This window comes from Cercospora beticola, chromosome 5 (genome assembly GCF_033473495.1).
Source record: "Cercospora beticola chromosome 5, complete sequence".
In the NCBI taxonomy this organism is placed as follows: domain Eukaryota; kingdom Fungi; phylum Ascomycota; class Dothideomycetes; order Mycosphaerellales; family Mycosphaerellaceae; genus Cercospora; species Cercospora beticola.
Window position 1 is genome coordinate 3,935,124 of NC_088939.1, and position 21,735 is coordinate 3,956,858.

Here is a 21,735-nt window from a genome sequence, read left to right on the forward strand (position 1 = left end):
GCGGGAACCTCTCTCTCCGTGACATCAACCTGGAGTACTGTAGAGGCGGACTACGCGAGCACACGAGGACTGGATTCGAAGCAGCACGTGGCAACTGATTCTCACATGCTGCGCGCCGATCGCGAGAACATACAGGCGACGCGATGATGCCCGATCCGTCGCCTGTTGCAGGCACGAAGCGCCCTCACTCAGACTCCACCACGGCGCCATCGGGACTGGGCAAGAAGAGAAGGATACACCATGCGCTCCACCATGTCCAGCGAATACCGAAGGCCATCGAACCGGCGTCGCAGAATCCCATCTATGCGCAAGGCCAGTTGTTGAAAAGCATCAGTGCGGCGTTGGTGATGGCAGGTTTCGACTCAGTTCTGCCAACGGCACTGGAATTCTTTCGATCACATGTAGAGGAATACATGCTTCACTTTCTTTCATACGCGCGAACCTCCATGCACAACAACCGCAGAACGACACCTACCGCGCTCGACTTTGCGCAAGCCCTCGCGAACATGCCGAACGCGCATACCGCACGCCTCTTGGTACCCCAGCTAGCACTCGATGTTCCCGAGGACATCTCGTACCCTTCAATACCAGAGCCAGAACCTGATCCACCGGACGCGCCCGACTTCTCCAAGCTGCTAGAGCCGCTTATTGAGCAACAGCCTCCTGCTTGGGCGCCTCGTCATTTCCCTCCGCTGCCGCCGAAGCATTCGTGGAAAGAGACTGCGGTCTATCCGGAGCGCGAGAGGGACGCGCGTAAGATGCGCGAAAAGGCGACGGAGGAAGGTGTGCTGGCAGAGCAGGCGCTGAGGAAACTAGCAGCTTCGGCAAAGGCAAGTGCGCTAAATGCTGAGAAGCACCGGCACAACGCTTTGCGAGGCGAGGGCAAATTGAGAGAGCCTGCAAGAAATGGTGTGAGAGGTCCAGCGAGAGCTCACGAGGACACATTTGCGGAAATGATGAAAGAAATTGGGGCCAACGATGATGCTATGGACCTGGCTGAGGATGAGGCGCAGACAAGGACGGGCATGGACTTGGGCATGCCTGAAGGGGTGGTCGTAAATCACGATATGCGCCATTGGCGTAGATCTGGGCAAAGAAGAGGCATGCATGCGTAGGTGCAGCATGTCTTGTCCCGTTCGACGCACGCGTCACGACTGAGACAGAACAATGCCATCAAGGCTTCGGCTCGTAAGCGTCAGCAAGGCCGTCAGAGTGGTGGGCGGGTTGAGCCACAGATGTACTCACGACCGATGGCTGATGTGCTCCGAAAGCTTGCTGAGTCTCCGCGAGGCCGTCTATGGAAGCAAGCATACCATCCAATCCCAGGCATGCACTCGTTGCGGCAGCCAAGGCCTGACATCGAGCGACTGAGCCCTGCCAAAGATGACTCGGTGGTATCGGAAGAGAAGAGAGGTTGATGACAGATCGCGTCTCTCGAATTACTTAGCGTTGGCGCTGGTGGAGTATCATTGTTTTGGTGTTGTACTATAGACATTCGAGTCTTCTCGCTGTATAAAAGCTGTGGTAGGACAGACCATGAAGCTTGAGAGTACCTCTAATACAAGCAAATTGCAGAAATGGGTTCCTCGAACGTCATTCTGCACGCGTGCTTTCTTTCGCCTTTTCTAATGTGCCATCATATCTGTTCTCCCAAGCGGTTGTCTCAACAGTGAGGCCGTTTGCGCACCTGCCACAAAAGTGGAATGTCAGTCGCGGAAGGTGCAAGCTCAAATGTCACTTTTGCGCCACTACTCACTGACGCAACAATCTCAGCACTGGCCTACACACGACCCGCTGCTTTCCCTTCTCGCCTTCCGGTTCGCAGTTATACTGAAGAAGTTCCTTGAGCTCGCAGTCTTTCTTCAGTTCTTGGATCGGAGGTTTGCGCGCTTTGCCCGAAGGCAGAGTATTCAGACGCGATTCGAGTTCTGAGGCGTGAAAGGCTTCCACGACTGGAGGCATATCTTCTACTTCTTCAGAGCTGTGCGTTAGGCGGGTCGAGCGCTACCGGAGTTCGTGACTTGGCATTCTTTTCGATGAACAGAGATGGTAAGAGTCTGTCGAGATGAGTGTGGAGGACTTGGGGAAGAAGTTGTTGGCGGAGGTTGAAGAGGTTGGTTTAGATGAGGTATGCTCAAGTTCGCCCAGCTCCAAAACAGATAACGTTAATGACATATACAGATTCTGAAAGATCTACGTCTGCAACAAGATGATCGCTCGTGCTATTTTGGCTTGCCGCAGCTGGATGCTCTGGTTCAGTGCAAGCTGGACCTGAAGGCCACAGTTCCAAACATAGCGACACCTCCTCCTATTGTCGAGCTCATGTCCCATCACACTTGCAGCGGCAAGACACAATTGCTGTATCACCTCACTGCACTCGCGGTATTACCGAGAACCCTGGGAGGGCGACAAGCTGCGGTAATTTATTTCGATCTGGACAAGCACTTCTCTGTAACTCGACTCGCTCAACAGATTAAACGACTATTACTTGCGCAATCGCTCGCTCCAAATCAGAAGCTCTCCAACGACAATGTGAACGAGATAGTGTCAGAGTGTCTTCTACACGTCCAGATCTACCATTCCTACTCCCTCTCCAAGACCGTCAGCACGCTCAACAACCTGCAATCTTACCTATTCGACTCCTCAAAACACCACTCCTTCGATCGCACCATAGCTTTCATCGCAGTCGACTCTGCCTCTGCACTCTACTGGCAGACTCGCTTCGAAACAGAAGAAGCCGCACTTCTGAGCTCGACTTCGAACAAGTCCTACACAGAACCTCCACGCCAGCCCATAGGCTACACACATCTCGCTGCCGCACTTCAGTCCGCCTCTCGCACATTCTCAGCGCCAATCATCTATACAGTCCGGGACTACAACCCACCAGCAAAAGCTTCCTCTCATAACTCCAACCATCACCAATACCAGCTCACAAACTCGGCTTTCGGTTCAAGTCTTCTTGATGACGCATATGCACTTCGACCTTCCCTACCCGCGCCTTTCAATTCTGTGAGTTTTGCGACGCTGCGGCTGATCATGAGGCGCGGGATTGTTAGGAAACTGCCGATCGAGGTTACAGTGGAAGATGCTTTGCAGGAGGAGTCCAACAGGAGGAAGGTCACGGACCAGGGAAAGTTCGAGTGCTTCGTGAATGAATGGGGAGTGGATGACAAGGTGATGGACAGGTTGCGGGCGAAGGGCGCTTTGTTTGAGGTGTTCATTACTGGCGAGGGTATAAAAGTCGGTGATGGGCCAGAATGAGCCACCACACGGATGGACAATGAGTGCTGTCCGATATTTGCCAGCTCATAGGATCTGTTCCGTGCGCTCCATGGCGTTTCTGGGGCAGAGATCAGAGCTGCACGTGTGTCAATACGTTCGGCGCGAGCACGGAACCATGGCCAAATATGTTTTTGCAAACGCTCCATTCCCTGCTTTGATTTGGTGATATATGTACAGCGTCCCGTGTCTATCGCTCAGCCGGTGATACTTGTCGCATGGTGTTTCGCACTCGCAATGTCCTTTTCCCGCCTCAAATCCACTCTGCGCTGGCGCATCATCTATTGCTGGCTGAAAGCATTGGCTCGCTGGTCCTCCAACTTGGCGTAGAAAACATCTCGCTTGCGGACGGATGGGACGTGAAAGCCTTTACTGGATATTAGTGCTGATCCGGAGGTTTGGCGGCGGACTCTGAATCGAAGTTCGTGGTGTTCGCGGAGGAGAGGGGAGCGCGCTCTCGCGGTTTGGCGTTCACATACCGTACCACCAGAAGTATCCAAAGGAGGTTCCGAGGCCTGTCAAACACCTGTCAGCTACCAGCACACTCCTGATACAGCCTCCTCGCCATCTCTGAAATCCCAATGGCGCTCGAAGGATGCGCTGTAGTCATACCGAAAGCAACGGAGAGATCGAGGACGAGGCCCCGGCGGAGCATCTGCGCAATGTCAGTGAGGCCCTAAGACTTCGCAAAAGTGTAAGCGTACGCCAGTGATTGGCTTCACCATCTTTGCGAATGTGTGAAGTGGAGATTGGGTGTGTCTGGGTGTGTTCTTGCTGAGCTGCAAGCTCGATGTCGTCGTGATGGAAGGGCAGATCAGAGGTGCCAAGACTGGCGGGAATAACCGGAGACAGACGACATGCTCTCTTCTCCTCCTGTTCTCTTGAAGATTTCCAACATGACTTTAGTGAATACATCTAAGCTATCCCATCACATCTGCGGCATACACCATGTGCGAAAGAGAAGCATATCTCATAGAATTGGTCAACAGTCTGCGAGATGATCAGCACAGCAATTCAATCTTGCCAGCCGTTATCAGTTCACCTCGCTGCATTTACATTTGAGCTCGATAGGATCACTATACCAGTAATGGATCATGTGGGAACTTTAATAGGGGTATCTGGGGATGCGCTTACTCAGTCTCTCACTTTTGTTGCCGCATAGATCTCAAAATTCATGTTAGAACTGATGTTGCAGTCAGGCTTCATCGTTTATGTTGTCGATCAACTCACTGCACAGAGGTCGTTAAGGTCCTCACTCATTCAAGCAATTACTGTACGTTTCCCAGCGCACAGTACTGTGCGAGAGTCTGGTCTACTGTCATTGAGGCCCAACACCAGTTACGAAAAGATGAACTGAAGCCAGTCACATGAGGACCGGCCTCAACAACATCGAACACAAAAAGACCTACAGCAACTTCCACGTTCGCTCCTTTCATGTTCTCAAACAATCACAACTTCAATCTTAGCGATCTTGGGTTACAACCTTCTGCCGACACACCTTCATCACCCAGCGCTCCTGCCAGCAGTGCCACGATCACACGAGGTGACTGACCGCCAGCACCATCTCTGTTGCGAGTCCTTTGTGTGCCCTGGCAATCGAGTAAGCCATACAGCGCAGTGTGCTCCCGAGTCGGACCAGACACTAACGACCATAGCCTGACGACGTTGAAGGATACATAACAAAGGCTTTGCGGACCCGAAGTTTATTCCGGATCTTGAAAATGGCTCTCTCGTCAATGAGCTTCCTGGTCGCTGCGCTATTGGTTGCACTTGTGGGCTCCACGACCACTACCACCACTAGTTCCGCCCCGGCGCCCTTCTCCACATCAAGCAGCCTCATCACTATCTCAATGATGGGCTCCACGATCACTACGACCACCAGGTCCGCCCCCGCACCCTTCTCCACCTCAAGCAGCCTCACCACTATCTCAATGGTCGCCACATTCACGAGCGGCTCCAACAGCTACAATGCACCAGATTCATCAGCTACACCGGAGTCCTCATTTTCATCCGTGCTCCAAGCATCCTCGACTCCAAACACGCTCGGACCATCAGCAAATCCCAGCTCCACGCCAGATGCTCTCAACGGCACGGGTCAAGGTTGCGGTTACACTTCACCGAGTATTGGCGCTTCAGCTGAGACTCTGCAATCAGCGGCGATCGATTTCTGCCGTAAAAATTTCCCGGATGACCATGACTATGCCTTCAAAGCTCATCGGGACGGTGGACACGACGTGCGTGTGCTCCTGACAGACGGCACGACTCGGAGTGCCATGTTCAGGATGAGACTGTTCTGGGAACATGTTACATCGGTGAACTGGATCTCTTTGAACCAGGCTGGGTGCTATGGCTTCTTCATGGCTGTTATCAAGCCATGCCCAGACGAGACGGGGTCTCTAGTCTTCTATGGCCACCTGAACACTACTATCGACGAGGTTCCAGCACTCTTCACAGTTACTGTGGAGCCTTATGACTTTGACCTTCGTTCAACCAATTGATCAGATCATCAGATCACTCACACAAGACAACATCGGCACAGGCTGATGAGCCTTTGCGCACAATCGACGCTTCACAAAAAGCACCGTCACCCCGGCTGAGGGTGCATACGATTTCAATATTTCTATTTGTTCTGATCGAGAGATAGTTTGTGCTCAGATGAAATTCTGGGGAAGATTGTTGCGCTGTGGTGGAGCTGCATGAAGGGGAGCATGAGGCACAATCGTGCGAAGAACGACACAAAAGTCATTCCCGACTTGTGCTGGGCACAAGATGCATTGATGCTTACTTATGATCTGATAAATAAATGATACCACTGTTCGATGCTCTTTTTGTTCTATCTATGCTTCTACAGCTGACTAACGCCTTCGCGAAAGCGAGCCACTTGGGTGTATGACCTCGTGGAAACGGCTAGAAAGGAGACTAGGACGTCTTACAGCAGACCGCACAGGATCTCTCCCTCGAAGAGCTGAGGAGATGCATCATCCCAAAAATCTCAGCATCAACTCCTCAAACTCCTCAGGCATGTGCATAGGCGGTAAATGTCCCGCTCCATCCATGCATACATACTCTGCCCCTGCTATCGTTCCACTTAACTCTTTCAACCCTTCGGGGCTAGCAGCTCCATCCTCACTGCCCGCAACTATCAGGGTCCTCGCCTCCACCTTTCCCAAATCACCTCCGTAGTCATAATCCCGGATCGTGTCCGCCAAGGTCTTGTACCCTCTCAACGAACACGTCTTCACCAACGGCAAAGCCCGTTCTCTCACATCTACATCTCTAGGTCGACTGCCTGGGAACCATCTTTCCACAGTCTGACGACAAAGCACATTCGAACCATCTTTGACGTCTTTCTCAAATTGCACGATACGTTCAGACCAGAGATTGTGAGCTTTCTCTGGAGCAGAGATGCCCGGTGCAGCGATCGATATGATGTCCTCGACGTCCTTGGGGTAGAGCATGGCATACCGAAGAGCTAGAACACCGCCTATACTGCAGCCAATTACAGCTTTGACTTTGGGCTGGCCGGTGACAGATGCAACGAGCTCATGCATGTGCCTCGCAATGTCGTCCATATGGAAAGAGGCATTCTTATCTTCAGGAGGCGGAGTTTTGTTGTGTCCGAGATGATCGAAGCGAATTGTTGTGTAGCCGGCTCGATTCAATGCTTTGACTGTGGAGTCCCACATGTGCAGGTTGGACATGAGGGCGTGACATAGCAGGACAGGTGGATCTGTGTGATGCTGACTGCCGGGAGGCTTTTCTTGAAGAGTATAGTATTGGATGCCATCGATGTTGATTGTTCTCTCGGTCATTCTGATCTTCGCTGGGTGCGTCTCTCGGGAGCAGTAGATATTCAGGGCAGTAGCTCCTAGATGTCAGTACAGGTGTGAGTGAGGCAAGCTTCCTCGTGAAGATGATCGAAGGGAGCAGTCATTGTGTGAAGCTCTACTCTATGCATATCTACCAATGAATGTTCTACTTATCAAGCAGAGGTTGCCTGCGGGGTCCAGTCAAACGTCATTGCAACAGCTCGCTCGCTCAAAACGCTAACAATTCGCTGTACAAAGCATATCATCATGTTCGTCATAAAACTCATGCAACCGCACTCAAATGCAATCGGAAAATCGTGCCGGTGTCGTCCTCGTATCGAGTTCGAATGCGTGGCTCAAGTCCGGAGAGTACTGCCGCATCGGATGCTGTCGCCATGGAACGCCTGAAAACCCATATGCAATGCTGAGGTGAAAGACGAAAATCGGGTTGTGTCTTGCCATCGTCAGGTATCCAACAAATCCCCCTCGCATGGACTTGTTCTCACTCCCTCTTGTTTGCTCTTAGGCCGAGGACTTGCATTCCCTCTCCAATCCCATCGTAGACACCAGCACTAACGCCTTGTACCATATACATACTGACATCTTTGAGCTGTTCTCCGACCTTGCCATCATTCATCGAACAGACTTGTGTCGCAATGGTAAGCGTGTGTCGTCTCATTGCAGCGGCTGTGTCGATGCCGTGCGACAGAAGCTTATCGCTAATCTTGTGTTTTCGATCAAATTGGTATGCTTCTCGGAGCAAGAACCGCACGTAGGGAAGAATGAATGAAGCAACGAGGAACATGTACAACGTGAACATTGCAACCCAGTTTTGGAGCGTCGACCGTTGTGCTAATGGCCGCCCAGGAACATTGTTGTTGTCCCCTTTCGATCGGACTGCAAGCTGGCCATCTGTGGTGGCGTCTGCCTTGAGTGATTGCGGTAGTGCTTCGCGAAGGTTTTGTAACTCGTCCTTACTGAGCTCCTGCGGCAAACCATGCAGTAGACAGGCTACACCGGAGATATACTGCTTGCGGGGAAACATGGAGCTCGAGCCAGCTGCAGCGTCCTCAGACTGTGCAAGCTTAATTGACGCAAGTCCTGGATTCGCATATTTCCATTGCACGCCACTGCTGGATCCTCGCTCGGTATCTTGCAGAGGCTCTTCCATGCCGGTCGGCGTGTTACTTCCAGAAGACGTTGGCCGACTCGGCACTCTTCCTGGCATTCTTGTCTCCTGTACCCACCGCAGCACAGCTGGCTGACTTTGACAGCTTAAGTCTCTGTTGTCGTCGGTCGCGTAGGATGGTGGTGGTGTTACACTGCCTTCGGAGTCTTCCTCAAGGTAGCCTGCTAAATGACTGTGTTGACTCAACGTCTCATCTTGCACGAATGTTGGTCGGAAATGGCGTAGCTTCGAGAGCCTGCGCTGAATCAATGCTGGCAAGAGCGTGGAGAGTACGAATGTGGATCGGCTGCTTATACGAGGGTATCGATATCCTAAGAAGCCGTCCGGCGACTCTGAAGATTCGGAGCAAGTGGAAGACATTCTGATTGACTGGAAGCAGCGTAGGGTCAGTAGGGAAGGAGAATGTGACAACTTGTGTGAAGCATAGCAGGAATGGCTGCTTGCTGAAACGTTTGGAAGTGGACAAGGTTCGTGGTGCTCAGCAGTGCAGGAGCAGGCCTGATGCTGGGCGTCTCAACGAGGCATCTTGAAGTCTTTCGGGGCCCCACATGTCGTAGTCTGCCGCCGAGTCGTTCGTGCATGTGAAAGGCGTCCGTCCCACGTTGAGGTCGGCTAGACAAGCAGCAGGGCACTTTGACGTGCATGTGCACGCTGATAGTGGATCGCTGATCTGAGCAACCTATCAGCGAGCACGAATGAGCAGCATGTTGCGCTCAATTCTGACGATACGAAATATTGCGCAAGCATAGCCCTAGAGCTGCTGATTGTTCTGATAACAAGCTCTCCCGCTGATCGTGCGAATATTGACCGCCAAAGCATCAGTTCGGCCTGTTCCGCTGGCGAGAGCACCGATTCGCCGCGAAGCAACAGACGCTAGCTCATGTTTCGGCCTGCCACTCTTGGCACTGGTGGTGCTGATTGTGGAGTTTCTTCACTTCTCAGTCATCTCCATGGAGAAAGCACTGTACATCACTTTGGTGCTCACAATGGTGCGCCTGTATGCGCGTGCTCATTCATCTAACAACCGCAGCAGTATCTCAGGCAGTGTTCCCACGCCTTGCTTGTTGATGGCCGACACAGGCACAGAATAAAGGCTCTTCCTCCAAGCATTTCGTTTATCACTTGGATGTGCCTCCTCACCACTTTCCACCCTTCTCAGGTAGCCTTGTAACGATTGGAAATTCTCTTGTGTGCCCGGCAGATCTGCTTTGGTTGCAACCACAAGCCAAGGCTTGCTGCTGATCGGTGGGAGCGACAGTGGTGGAAGATGGCGACCTGCTGTAGGATCAAGGAGAGTAGAGTCATCTGCCTGCTCACTCGGTTCTGGGTCGAAGCCTGGCGATATTGAGCTGCCAAACGGCTCATAAGCAACAGCAGCAGCCTCTTGTGCCTTCACACGCTCATTCTCGGCGTTCAGCTCGCGCTCTCGCAACTTCTCGTACTCGCCGATCTCACGCCAAAGAGCTTTCACTGCTTCAACAGCATCGCCTGCATTGAGGTCAACAACAAAAGCCAGCACCGCCGCACGCTCTATGTGGCGGAGGAAGCCCAAGCCCAGTCCCTTGTCCAGATGTGCATCTTCAATCAAACCAGGAATATCAGCGATGGTGAATCTTTCTCGGGGCGCTTTACGTCGGCCTTTAGTGTCCAAGACTGGCCGTCCCACATTGTTGTCGAGCACGAGTGTGCCGATGTTGGGTGCCAATGTTGTGAAAGCCCAATTTCCGACTCTTGTTCTCGACCTGGTGATGGCCCGCATCAATGTAGACTTGCCAGCGTTGGGCAACCCCACGAGACCAATGTCCGCAAGCAGTTTCAGCTCCAGCTGCAGGTTGATCCTTATGCCATCCTGCCCTTTCGTTGCGTACTTTGGCTTGAAGACTGTCTTGCTGACGAAGTGTGGGTTGCCCAATCCACCCACTGCCCCTGCCGCTAGCAGCAGAGGCGTATCCATTGGTTGGTCGAGATCGAGACGAAGAGGCTTCGGAGGCTGAATGGCGGCAAGCGGACTTCGGCGAGGGCGAGGGAGAGGAGGTAAATCGTCAGCAGTGAAGTGCTTCGGCAGACCTCCAGGATATAGCAGCCATTTGTCAGGTTGCACTTCTGGGTTTTCCGCCTCCTGCTCTGGGATTTCTGCATCTTCGTCCTGGTCCTTAGCTTGCCGACGTGGACGCGAGCGTCGCTGGTGTTCTTCTCTCGCCTCCTCTGCTTCAACTGCCTCCATGGGATCATTTCTTGAGATCTCTCTGACCACAGTGCCCACAGGCACTGTTATCAGTATGTCTTCGCCTCTTGCGCCGCCTTTGAGACTGCCCTGGCCATTTTTACCTCGCCCAGCTTTCAGAAGACCTCTTCGAGCGAGCTTATGCAGGCTCGTCTCACCTTGCACAGCTTGAATATACACGCTGCCGCCGAAGCCGCCATCACCTCCATTCGGAGGCCCATTGGCAATGTATTTCTCTCGCAAGAAGGATATACAGCCATGACCTCCAGTGCCAGCAGCTACACTCAGAGTGCATGCATCAGTGAATGGCGCAGAGGAGTAATCGAGGGGTACTGGATCTAGATGGTCGTATTGATGGACGTCAACCGTCGTGGCAGACACAGGAGGACCAGCATCAAGCTCGGCGATGGGTTGTGCCGTTGGAGAAGCGGCTGTGCTATATCGATGAAGTCTCTGCCTCGGCAGACGCGTTCTTCGCAGACTTTTGGTGGCTGCCAAGTTCCATGCAGCATCAAGGCAAGGATAGAGGAACAGCAGCCTCGGCGCAGAGGAGATGGAGATGGACATGCGGTGATAATGTTCGTACAGCAGGCAGTAGAATAATTGATGCAACAGCTCCAAACGAATGCGAGGAGATTAAACAACATTCACATGCAGAGTCTAAGACGTCGTTGCTTGGCGAGGAATTGATCTGCGCTGCCCGAAAAGAGCGTTTCTGAGCGTGCGAGTCGCAGTGCGCGACGAGTTGCATTGAGCATTCACAGAGAGATGTGCTCCCTTGTGCAGAGCTGCTTATCGGCTCCGGCTATGGCATCGCGAGTTGTCGTCGTCACTGGATGGCTCGTTCGTAGACGGCCGTGAAATAAATTTAGAGTTGGACCTGACTCCGGGATGGTCCACTTTTCCCCATGCCTCGGCTCATTTTTTCCACGCCTTCCACGCCCGCAGACGCGGTCGTGGGCAAAACAGACTCGCTGCGCGTGGCCCCGCGTCTTCCAGAGGCTCGGTCAAGCCTTTGGCGTCGCGGCCGGACCAGATGATCGCATAGGAGGTAATACAAATTATAAGGGAACCCAACGCCCAGGAATGAAACTCGCAACGCCAGACCTTTTCTCTCCATTTCTCTAGTACATCTCATACTTTCTTCACAGGCACAACCATGGCTGGAAAGCTCCTTACTCCAGCCGTAACAGGCGCTCTCCTCTTCGCGCTGACCTCATCTCCCGATCGCGTCAGAGAACCACTCCTCGCACAGCTCAGGCAATACCTCTCAATCGAGAACATCGGACGTCTGATCACAGGCTTGAAATGGCTCGTGGCTCTCGGCGTCATCAGCGATGCAAACAAGTGGCTCTCCGAGCTCGCACAAAACAACTTCCGACTGAGATCTGAGAAGCACAGATACCACTGGCCTCAAGAAGTTGCAGTCATTACCGGAGCTACAGGAGGCTTCGGAAGTCTCATGTCCAAAGACTTCGCGTCGCGAGGTGTCAACGTCATGGCGCTGGACGTCCGTGATGACCTTCCAGCGGATATGAAGAACAACCCCAAGATCCACTACTTCAAGTGCGATGTGACAAATCGCCAACAAGTCGCCGACGTTGCAAGACAAATCCGCGAGGAGCACGGCGACCCAAGCATTCTGATCAACAATGCTGGTATCTCAAGCGAAGGACCGATTCTCGACCAGACTCAAGAAAGTCTGCGCCGAGTGTTCGATATCAACATCATTTCCCACTACTATACTGTTCAAGAATTTCTTCCGGCTATGGCCAAGAACAAGAAGGGACATGTTGTTACCATCGCATCCATGGCTGCTTTCGTGACAACTCCAGGTCTTGTTCCCTACAGCAACACCAAGGTGGCCGCTTGGGGCTTCCACGAGGGTCTCCAACAAGAGACGCGAGTCTTCCTTGATGCGCCAGAAGTCAAGTTTTCTGTCGTTCACCCATCGTTCGCGAACACCCCTATGGTGGCGCCATTCAAGACCGAACTCGAGGCTAGCGGAGCACGTGTCATTACAGCCGAGAGTGTCTCGGATGCTGTGGTGAAGCAAGTCATCAGCGGACGAGGCAAGCAGATCATCTTGGCTGGTAATGTGGGCGCCGCAGTGTTCCTAAGGTCTGTGCCACACTGGTTGAGCCTTGGAATCTTCAGTCTTGGAGACAAGAGGACGAGAGTAAGTCTTGATGTTGCTTTGCCCTCCTCGAAGTGAACCCAATGCTAATATCTGCCAGGCATCGTACAAGAAACTTATCACCAAATCATCGACGCATAAGGCTCGTTAGACGGATTTTGAAGAGTTGGATGCTGTAATAGATACCCATTAGTATGCCGGAAGCAATGTAGACCACGGGATACATACAATAGAGCCTGGCGTAACGTGGCGTCGCTGCATGTTCTACCGGGCTGAGATATTAGATCGTCAAACGAGACCAGTTGGACTTGAGCCTCTCCGCTTCTTTTTCCTCGCTTTTTTGCTCGCTGTGGACGACGTTGTCCTGTCTGTAGCAGGAACCTGTGACGACTTGTTGTCAATTGATTGTTGGCGTTAATTCTCCCTTGCAGAACCAACATCAGGGAGGGATATATTCTTCGTGGTGCCTCGCCCAGCTTGCGGTTCTTGCGTGGAAGCAGGTCCTTTGCGCTTGTTCTTTGCTGTCTTTCCCGTCCCAGCCGAGCTTCGCGGCGCATCGTTCTCACCAGAGGGTCTGACTTTGCTCTCGATTGCTTCCACTGCGCCGTGATTTCTACCGCCGGCAGTTCCGGGACCCATTGAAACCGGAGAGCGATTGTCCTTCTTTTTGCCTCTTGCCTTTGGTCTCTCGAAAGCCATCGTGTTCTCGTCCATGACCGTGGAGTCGTTCTGTCGACGCTCAGACGCTATTCCCTGGAGAACCGCAGAGTCCTCCGCCTGCGACTCGGGCTCCGCTCGCCTCTTTCTTTCAGGAAAAGAAGTGTATCCAGAGCCATTGATCTCTATTTCGACTTTCATATCAAGTTTTTTCCGTTCGTTGCTGCTCTCTTGCTCGCCCACAATTTCGTCGGCCACCTGTGCAGGACTTGCGCGAGAGGTGCGCAGAGGCAGGTACTACTCCGCGCTCTGCTCCTCTTGCGGAGTCTCGTCGGGTCTCAGATTTCGAGAGATGATTTCGACCAAAATTTGCTGCTCATCGGCTGTAAACCGGTCCTCCACATTTTCAACCATTGGTTGCAGCATCTCTATGCATTGAGGAGCGTAATTGTAAATCATGAGCATCTCGGGCTCAGTAAGACACTTCTTCTCCTGCTCAAGCTCGAACTCCTTCTCAAACTGCTCCTTGGGCATACTTTGCAGTCGTTCATGCCACTCCGCCTCGAGCGAAGTCTGCATGGCATCCTCAGCATCACGTGCGAACATCTGGAATGCTGTGCTGCGCGCATCGCCGCTATATGCTGTTGGATTCCTAATGTACGGGTAGTTGCTACTCTTCAGCTCACGTTCTGTGCGGTCAAGCACACGCATGAAATTCTTTGGTCGAATCGAAGGTTTCTGGCCTTTGGCCTTGTCGTCGGCATCTTCGGCGGCATGTTGTGCGCGTTTTCGCTCCACCCAATCCAGCACGTCGGCGTTGGACAGCGGGCTGTCTCCTGCGTCGAGGATCTTCATCTTGTTCGGAGTGGTGACGAAGGTGTGTTGCAAGGTTGACTCCGTCGGCCAGGAATAATTGTCGAGCATGAGCGGGGCCATGGCTCCGAGCTTTTGCGCTAGTGCTGCAGGTACGGAAACGGCCCGCGCTCCACCTTGCATTCGAAGTTGCGACAGTCGAGCAGAGCTCTTGTGTGCCAATGTCTTCGTCGTGGATTTGCCAATCATGCCTCCGAGGCTTCACACGGAACGCTGTTCCTCGACCGAGAAAACATGTCTGGACACGAACGCAAAGCACTTTTGCTACACACGGTAGCATATCACCGGTCCTGCTCAATCGCGCACGATTGGTAGCTGCAGAGCACCATAGTCTCACGCACAAGCTCGCCGACGATTACGATGCCAAAGCAGCAAAACGCATGGGCGAGATCGCAGCGACCGCAGCAGCCATCAAAGAGTATGACAAGGCACAGTCGGCGTTGCAAGAGCTGCAGTCTCTGCTCAAATCATCTGATAAGGAGCTCAGAGAGCTTGCCGAGGACGATGTTGAGCCAACTCATCAGACCATCCAGAAAGCTGAGACCGACTTGAAGTCGAGTTTAGTACCTGTTCATCCATTCGCGCATCTTCCATGCCTGATCGAAATTCGACCAGGAGCTGGAGGCGATGAGGCAGGTCTCTTCGCCGGGGACTTACTTCGAATGTATGAAGCCTATTGTGCTCGCGTGGGACTTCGGACGAGTCTTTTGAAACACGAGACGGGAGATGAGATTGGCGGCGGTACTGGTGTACATCTGCAAGAAGCCGTTCTCGAAGTCGACTCGCCAGGCGCGTACGGGATACTGCGCTGTGAGGCAGGCGTGCATCGTGTTCAACGGGTGCCAGCAACCGAGACCAAGGGGCGCACCCACACGTCTGCCGCGAGTGTTCTCGTTCTACCTTCAGTACCCAATGATAGCGGAGGAGAAGGAGGCGAAAACTCCTTCAACGACCCCAAAAGCGACTACTATGTCAACCCTAGCGATGTCAAGACGGATGTGATGCGCGCCAGCGGCGCTGGGGGCCAGCATGTCAATAAAACCGAATCAGCGGTCCGTCTGACTCATCTGCCAACGAACATTGTCGTAGCAGTGCAGGAGTCACGCTCCCAGCACGCAAACCGCGAGCAAGCCTGGCGCATTCTTCGGTCACGTATTGCACAGATGAAGCGGGAAGAGCGGGAAGAAGAACTTATCAAGCTGAGACGAGGCGCTGGTGCTGGAAAAGTGGGTAGAGAGAACAAGGTCAGAACGTACAACTGGTCACAACAGAGAGTCAGTGATCATCGAAGTGGCTTTGATCTCAGAAATCTTGACGATGTTATGGAAGGCGGAGAGGCTTTAGACAAGATCATGGATAGCGTCAGAGTCTGGCAAGCTGAGCAAGAGGTCCTGGGCTTGGTCGCCGAGGAGGAAGAAAAAGCCAAGCAATCAACGATGAATGGCAAGAAATAATGCCCACCGAGGGTTGATTGAGAGCTCATGGCGATGGTCGTGCGGACTGCTGGAAGCGATTCGCAACACGTCTGAGTGTCATCATCGTGCGCTGTACTAGACGGATGGCCATCCTACCTCTAACGAAGTGCGTACGCTTAAGTGAACGCCTTGGCACACCGGAGTTTGATACGAAACACTGCACAATGCAGATACCCGCTCCTGGTATGCACCCGCATATCGTGCTGAGGCGATAGCAGGCCGCAGCTATCGAAGTTCCTGCCAGGGGCATGAGGGACCACGTTGTGCTCGCAGATGCTTGCTCGCGCTGCTGTCAAAGTGTGCTAGGACACAGCCTTATCTTGTGCTGCATAGCTGGACAGCATGTAATGCTGCGGCCTGTCATGTATTCGAGCCTCACATTTTATTGCCGCGAATGTGCTGCACGATATGCGAAGTCCGGCATATTTGGAGTGCCGCTGCACCTCCGGATATGCGAAAACCTGGTATGACCCACTGCAGCGTGCGCAGTCCACCGCGAGACGCCACTAAGTCAGCCGCACAATAACTTGAAAATGCTCCATTCACGTATTTTTCTCTCTGCATCCGCACTGCATCTCAGATTTCTGAAACAGCCGCGTATGGATCAAGTCCCGACATAATTGCAAATCACAGGAGAAGCCGACGCTTGCGAATTGCTCCCGATAAGCCACGAGTGTCTAGACAAAGTCGCTCGCATCAAGGTCGACCTGGATTCGCTGGGGGGCTTTGTTCTTGTACGTCCCATGGCTTTGACGAGTCCATGAAATTCTGCCGGATCAGGGTCTGCGTCACCACTGTGGGCAACCTCACTGGACTGGCGTTCTCATACTCGTGCTATCTTGCCTAACCGATGCTTGGGAGCATATGATCAGTCTTGAGGGCACAGAAGGTAGGTGCAGAGGTGACGACGACTTCAACAGAGCGGTCAGTATAAGACATTTCAGTCATGTAGACCCTCTCACAATGCCTTTCATTCTCTGTTGCTGCAGCACCTCAAGCTCATACCTCCATCATGTCTGAATCACAGCATGGACCACCTGCGGAAGAAGTTGCCTTGATCGCCCTTTTCAAGGTGTGGCAGAGGAAGAATCAAGACACAGCGAGGTATTTTGGCGTGGCAATCGCTGGACTTATGGCCGTGTTCATCATTGCTCACTGGTCACATGAAATCCTTCGAAGATGGGCCGAAACCTCAAGCACGATCCGATCAACATACCGAATGTCATCACTTATTTCCCAAAGACTTGGTCGAGCAAAGGCGTTTGGGTCTTTCACAATCTGGCCACTGCAGACACTACTTGTTCTGGTATATGTTGGCATCAATGTCACTCTGACATTCTACGATCGACCCGATAAAGAGCCGTTGTTGACGATACTTGCGAAGAGGTTCGGCTGGATGTCACTCTGCAACATGTGCCTGACAATCTTCTTGGCGCTCAAAAACACGCCCCTTTCTCCATTGGCCGGATATTCGTACGACAACCTCAATATACTGCATCGATGCAGCGGCTATACGGTCATTGTATTTATGATTCTGTACGTGAACCCATCCTCCAAAGGCGAACGTCACTGTGTTCTTCGTTCTGTAGCTGCTACTGTGGCCACAGACTTACCAAAAGTCATCGCCCAATTTTGAAGTCCTCTACAATAGCATATGCTGACATTGCTTTCACCAGACATGTCATCACTTACGCTGTTGGTCTCGCTGACGCGGGCCATCTTGAGATTCTCGACATGCCTCTCCAGCATGCAGGCATTGTTGCCAGTGTAGCAATGGTCTGTATGTTGTTGACCGCAATCGGTCCGGTTCGGAGGCGCATGTACGAGGCTTTCTACGCTTCACATCAGCTACTTGCCGCGACGAGTCTCGTTGCTATGGGCCTACACAGGCCGGAGATCACGCTTAAGGCGTTGATAATTACCATTGTAGCAGCCGCATTATGGTTCGCGGACAAGTCTCTGCAGCTCACACGATGGCTATATCGCGGAAGGGGAAACTACTGCACATTAGTGCCTCTATCCGATGGAGCAACTAAGGTGATTTTGTACCGTGGCGTCAAAGCACGGCCTGGTTCTCACGCTTTCATCTGGATTCCCGGCGTGAGACTCTTTCAAAGACATCCTTTCACCCTCGTGTCTGCGGACCCTGCCATATTCGTCGCCAAAGCACGCGATGGCTTCTCTAGCAGCCTTCACGAGCAAGCATATCGATACCCTGGCTTCAAATTCCGAGCCTCGATCGAGGGGCCATATGGACAGACCCCGGCCTTGCACAAGTACGACAAGATTGTGCTTGTGGCAGGAGGTAGCGGCGCCACCTTCACTATCGCTTTGGCTATCCAGTGGGCGAGGAAGCGGCGAACACCAAAAGTTCGCCAAACTCTCGATTTCATCTGGATTGTCAGACATAAAGAAACACAGCAATGGTTCGAGCACGAGCTCGCTGCATTGCAAGCGAATTCCAGAGTCAATCTTACTCTGTTTGTCACAAGTCCCACGCAAGGTCGAACCCGAGGGAAGAGCTACGAGTCAAGCCTGTCGCAGCCAATTTCAACAGCAGATGATGCAGAGAAAGGCTTGGATTTCAAGAGCATTTCGGTCGAGCCTTCCATGTCAACGAGATCGTCGGATACGATCCTGCGGCCGGTGACTGAGTACGGTCGGCCTGACATCAATTTAATTCTGGGCAAGAGCGTGGAAGGTCTAGTCGAGAATGACAATGTGCTCGTCGCGGCTTGTGGCCCGGCTGGCATGTTGACTGATTTGCGAGGAGCCGCTATAGATGTACAGGCTGTTGCAGCGCCCATGATAGACGTGCATTGCGAGGAGTTTTCTTACTGAGACTGTCGCGATTGCCAAATACAACTAGATGTGCCTTCTTGGGGTAGCGACAAGGGCTTCACTTGCCAGAATTTCATACCTTCCTGTCATTTCTATCCTCTATCGTCTCAACTCAATGCTCTCGTGCATCATACAACTCTCTTGGTTCATAGTGCGGAGCATTGCATCGCACATCCCCACCATGTCCAACAGCTCCACCACCGGCCACTCGGCCACAGAAGCCTTCGCGCAAGCTCGTGCCCGCATCAAAGATCGCCTCCAGCGCCAAAGCTTCCTCATGATGATCTACTGGGGCTGGCAAATGAACAACAGCTTCATCATAATATACACAATGCGCAGCCTCGGTTGGCCCAACGAAATGCAAGCCGGCGGTCCAGGACAATACGAATGGGGCCGACACTACCACCGATCAGTCCAGAAGTAGGAACGCTGGAGCGGGTTCGCGTGGATGACTCTGTCCCTAGGAGTCGCAAGTTTCATCATCACCCTCATCGAGCAAGTGCGGAGCACGTTCAACAAGCTGTCTGTGTCGCAGCTGAAAGGCTCTGAGTGGACCAAAGCCGTAATCTGGACAATTTGGTTCCTTTACATTGCAATTTTGGCCCTGGTGAAAAGAGCGAAGTGGCAAAACGATGCGAAGGATAGCTACAGGGCATGGGAGGTCGTTTACCAAAATCGGACGCGAGTTCAGGTCTGGCCAGATGAAGATTATTATCCCAGTGTCTCGAACGTCCTCGGTGCCTTCATCATGGCCTTTCCATTCTGGTACTCATTGCCGATAATGTGGAGGCAACTGAAGATGGGGACTTTCGAGACAGACCAAACACAGATGGAGCCGAGCGACAATGTTTTGCCGACAAACGATGGCGGAAGCGGTGATCTTGGGCTGACGAACGATGGTGGAAGCGATGATCAGAGCAACTTCTTTGCTCGTGACCAGTCGGATGTAAGCTGGTACGGGCCAGATATTGTCGAAAATGAGCCTACGCATCGCCCCCATGAAGTCGCCGCCGGGGAGTCCACGATGAGCTCGGGGGTATGGAGCGCAGTGGAAAGCCTGCGCTCAGCGCACGGCACTGCAACGTAAGTGCTTCTTCAATCTCCCATGACCTTGTCCAATCGCTTATCCATAGCTATTCTCCAGCGAGGGCCGAACTTTTTCATCGACCATACCGTGAGGATCCCGGTAACCCAAGCAATGATTGCAATGCCGGTAAAGAGCCAACCATCGCCAATACCGTTGATGATGGGTTCGGTCACGATGGCGCCTATGCAAGAGAGGATATTGCGTACGAAGTTGTTCAGGGCGATCTGCAAGATTGTCAACATCTGAGGAGTGTGTCAATTCAGTATACATACCCCACTGCTGGCCTTTCTCGGCATGAATTCGGTCAACATAGTGGTCACTAGTGCGAAGATCAACATACTACCAACACCTAATTATCATGTTAGCTTTGTTTTGTCCACAGAGGATGAAAATTTGCCATACCGAAGAAGAAGTTGAACACCATTGGAGCGGCAACGTTGACCTGTTTCTCGGCAAACCAACCATATGCAAGCAGACTGGCAGGATAGAGAATAGATCCCAGATATGCGTTCTCCTTCATGCGGTCCTCGGGGATGAAGATCAATCTTCCTCGCTCATCATATCTGCCAGCCTTTCTAGCCTCGCGATGCATTATGCGGTCAACCCAGCGGCCGCCAAACGTTGAAGACAAGAAGTAACCCGCAGAATTTGGTAGGTAAAGACATCCGATAATGATACTGTTGTAGTTGTATGGTGCCTTTGTGAATGTCGCTTGCACGGAGATGTTCAGAACATAGAGCGCTCCGAATGTCCACGCCGCGTAGGCCACTAGGATCGCAACGGCTGGGAATTGCATGTATAAGATCACGCGGAGAGGGTCGAGGAAGATTCGACGTGCCATGACCAAATATTTCTTGGACTTGACTTTGACGGACTGTGTGGTGGCCATTCGAGAGAGACCGGGTCGCGGCATGCCCTTCTCGTCTGTCTCTGGTATTGCTTCTTGCTCAGCTTCGAAGGCGAGTGGCTTGCGGCGTCGAAGTGTTTCTGGCAAGGCTCCTACGACGAAGAGCCAAAGTAGGCCCCTGAGTGAGAATGAATGTCAGCATGTCTGATAGTTTCCCAGTGTCGTCCTGTGGTAGCTCGACTTACGCAAAGATGGCGAGGAACCATTGTGCGGATCGCCAGCCCAAAGTCTGAGCAAACACACCACCTAGAATTGGTGATACGAGCGGTCCACACAGCGGTCCTAGATAGAACATTCCCATTGCGGCTCCGCGCTCCTTGACTTCCCACACATCTGCAATAGTCCCGCCTCCAACAGCCTGCACGCTAGCAGCAGCACCTCCTGAAAGCATCCTCATCACGATGAACATGGCCATACTCGAGCTCACCGCCGCCAAGATGTTGAAGATCAGGAACAGGAAGAACGAAACCACGTAAATGGTCCGGCGTCCTAGAGTCTCGGAGAAACTGCTCCACCAGAGAGGGAAAATGGACATGGAAAGCATGTACATGGCCACGCTCAAATTGGCAATCGTGGGAGTGCTGTTAAACTCTCTCGTGATGTCAACCAAAGCCGGAAGCACGATAGACGAGCCCATAGGTGCTGCAGCACCTGCCAGAGCGACTATTGCAGTGATGGTCCATTTTTGCTTCCGAGAGAAATCTTGTGCGTTTGTAATTTCTGGAAAGACGCAGAATCTGGCGAGAAGTCCTCGACGCTCGGACCTGGGGACAACAATTGCCTCACGTCTTACAGAGCGGGTGGAGGAGTGTGCTCGACTGTGATTTCCTCGACTGCGCGAGCGATGGGCCGTTACTTGGGCATCGTGACCTTCTGAAACTGTACGTTGTGAATCCTCAGATGATCTGGTAGAGGTCGAGAAGTTGCGCCCTAATCTGTCGATCCTCGAAATGTCTTCGCTATCGGATGTTGTGGCTGCCGGGTCTGGTTTTCGAGGGAGTGCCGTCGAGCTTCCATGTGGGTCGTCTTCACTAAAAGATCGCTCCTCGAACTTCTCCAGGTGTTCGTGGTCTCGATCTGATCTGGGGGGATCTGAGTTGTGATCTTGGCTCATTCTTGGCTTGGAGCTGCTCTGGTATGATGTGCTACCCGGACCATGAACTCGAGAAGCAGGGCGATGTTGCAGTGAGCTGTGATTCGAGAAAATGGCGTAATGCAAGAGAGCCCGCTATTACGGCAAGAAGAGAAAGCGCGAAT

General features: G+C 52.6%; 15 protein-coding genes across 15 annotated transcripts; 8 read left to right on the forward strand and 7 right to left on the reverse strand.

Moving 5' to 3' along the window:
* Positions 1–143: 143 nt before the first annotated feature.
* On the forward strand, positions 144–1,115 carry RHO25_008720 (uncharacterized protein; the record flags this gene model as incomplete). The annotated part of the gene is made up of 1 exon (XM_023604527.2): positions 144–1,115. One exon carries the CDS (start codon positions 144–146, stop codon positions 1,113–1,115), a length of 972 nt encoding a protein of 323 aa, XP_023460688.1.
* A 478-nt stretch (positions 1,116–1,593) lies between these two features.
* Positions 1,594–1,962, reverse strand: RHO25_008721 (uncharacterized protein; the record flags this gene model as incomplete). The annotated part of the gene is made up of 2 exons (XM_023604528.2): positions 1,594–1,687; positions 1,757–1,962. 2 exons carry the CDS (start codon positions 1,960–1,962, stop codon positions 1,594–1,596), a joined length of 300 nt encoding a protein of 99 aa, XP_023460685.1.
* Positions 1,963–2,065: 103 nt separating this feature from the next.
* On the forward strand, positions 2,066–3,261 carry RHO25_008722 (uncharacterized protein; the record flags this gene model as incomplete). The annotated part of the gene is made up of 2 exons (XM_023604529.2): positions 2,066–2,128; positions 2,182–3,261. 2 exons carry the CDS (start codon positions 2,066–2,068, stop codon positions 3,259–3,261), a joined length of 1,143 nt encoding a protein of 380 aa, XP_023460686.2.
* A 1,739-nt stretch (positions 3,262–5,000) lies between these two features.
* On the forward strand, positions 5,001–5,777 carry RHO25_008723 (uncharacterized protein; the record flags this gene model as incomplete). Its single annotated transcript, XM_065603095.1, has 1 exon — positions 5,001–5,777. One exon carries the CDS (start codon positions 5,001–5,003, stop codon positions 5,775–5,777), a length of 777 nt encoding a protein of 258 aa, XP_065459167.1.
* A 480-nt stretch (positions 5,778–6,257) lies between these two features.
* Positions 6,258–7,091, reverse strand: RHO25_008724 (uncharacterized protein; the record flags this gene model as incomplete). Its single annotated transcript, XM_023604531.1, has 1 exon — positions 6,258–7,091. The coding sequence occupies one exon, from the start codon at positions 7,089–7,091 to the stop codon at positions 6,258–6,260; it is 834 nt and encodes a 277-aa protein (XP_023460684.1).
* A 499-nt stretch (positions 7,092–7,590) lies between these two features.
* Positions 7,591–8,259, reverse strand: RHO25_008725 (uncharacterized protein; the record flags this gene model as incomplete). Its single annotated transcript, XM_023604532.2, has 1 exon — positions 7,591–8,259. The coding sequence occupies one exon, from the start codon at positions 8,257–8,259 to the stop codon at positions 7,591–7,593; it is 669 nt and encodes a 222-aa protein (XP_023460681.2).
* Positions 8,260–9,286: 1,027 nt separating this feature from the next.
* On the reverse strand, positions 9,287–11,068 carry RHO25_008726 (uncharacterized protein; the record flags this gene model as incomplete). Its single annotated transcript, XM_023604533.2, has 1 exon — positions 9,287–11,068. One exon carries the CDS (start codon positions 11,066–11,068, stop codon positions 9,287–9,289), a length of 1,782 nt encoding a protein of 593 aa, XP_023460682.1.
* Positions 11,069–11,660: 592 nt separating this feature from the next.
* Positions 11,661–12,789, forward strand: RHO25_008727 (uncharacterized protein; the record flags this gene model as incomplete). Its single annotated transcript, XM_065603096.1, has 2 exons — positions 11,661–12,680; positions 12,739–12,789. 2 exons carry the CDS (start codon positions 11,661–11,663, stop codon positions 12,787–12,789), a joined length of 1,071 nt encoding a protein of 356 aa, XP_065459168.1.
* Positions 12,790–13,052: 263 nt separating this feature from the next.
* RHO25_008728 (uncharacterized protein) lies at positions 13,053–13,496 on the reverse strand (the record flags this gene model as incomplete). The annotated part of the gene is made up of 1 exon (XM_023604535.2): positions 13,053–13,496. One exon carries the CDS (start codon positions 13,494–13,496, stop codon positions 13,053–13,055), a length of 444 nt encoding a protein of 147 aa, XP_023460680.1.
* Positions 13,497–13,592: 96 nt separating this feature from the next.
* Positions 13,593–14,231, reverse strand: RHO25_008729 (uncharacterized protein; the record flags this gene model as incomplete). The annotated part of the gene is made up of 1 exon (XM_023604536.2): positions 13,593–14,231. One exon carries the CDS (start codon positions 14,229–14,231, stop codon positions 13,593–13,595), a length of 639 nt encoding a protein of 212 aa, XP_023460410.2.
* Positions 14,232–14,329: 98 nt separating this feature from the next.
* On the forward strand, positions 14,330–15,622 carry RHO25_008730 (uncharacterized protein; the record flags this gene model as incomplete). The annotated part of the gene is made up of 1 exon (XM_023604537.2): positions 14,330–15,622. The coding sequence occupies one exon, from the start codon at positions 14,330–14,332 to the stop codon at positions 15,620–15,622; it is 1,293 nt and encodes a 430-aa protein (XP_023460409.1).
* Positions 15,623–16,655: 1,033 nt separating this feature from the next.
* On the forward strand, positions 16,656–18,484 carry RHO25_008731 (uncharacterized protein; the record flags this gene model as incomplete). The annotated part of the gene is made up of 2 exons (XM_023604538.1): positions 16,656–17,179; positions 17,320–18,484. The coding sequence occupies 2 exons, from the start codon at positions 16,656–16,658 to the stop codon at positions 18,482–18,484; spliced, it is 1,689 nt and encodes a 562-aa protein (XP_023460412.1).
* Positions 18,485–18,665: 181 nt separating this feature from the next.
* Positions 18,666–18,908, forward strand: RHO25_008732 (uncharacterized protein; the record flags this gene model as incomplete). The annotated part of the gene is made up of 1 exon (XM_065603097.1): positions 18,666–18,908. One exon carries the CDS (start codon positions 18,666–18,668, stop codon positions 18,906–18,908), a length of 243 nt encoding a protein of 80 aa, XP_065459169.1.
* Positions 18,909–18,932: 24 nt separating this feature from the next.
* RHO25_008733 (uncharacterized protein) lies at positions 18,933–19,571 on the forward strand (the record flags this gene model as incomplete). Its single annotated transcript, XM_065603098.1, has 1 exon — positions 18,933–19,571. The coding sequence occupies one exon, from the start codon at positions 18,933–18,935 to the stop codon at positions 19,569–19,571; it is 639 nt and encodes a 212-aa protein (XP_065459170.1).
* An 8-nt stretch (positions 19,572–19,579) lies between these two features.
* On the reverse strand, positions 19,580–21,592 carry RHO25_008734 (uncharacterized protein; the record flags this gene model as incomplete). The annotated part of the gene is made up of 4 exons (XM_023604539.2): positions 19,580–19,795; positions 19,844–19,920; positions 19,974–20,596; positions 20,664–21,592. The coding sequence occupies 4 exons, from the start codon at positions 21,590–21,592 to the stop codon at positions 19,580–19,582; spliced, it is 1,845 nt and encodes a 614-aa protein (XP_023460411.1).
* Between the last annotated feature and the right edge of the window lie 143 nt (positions 21,593–21,735).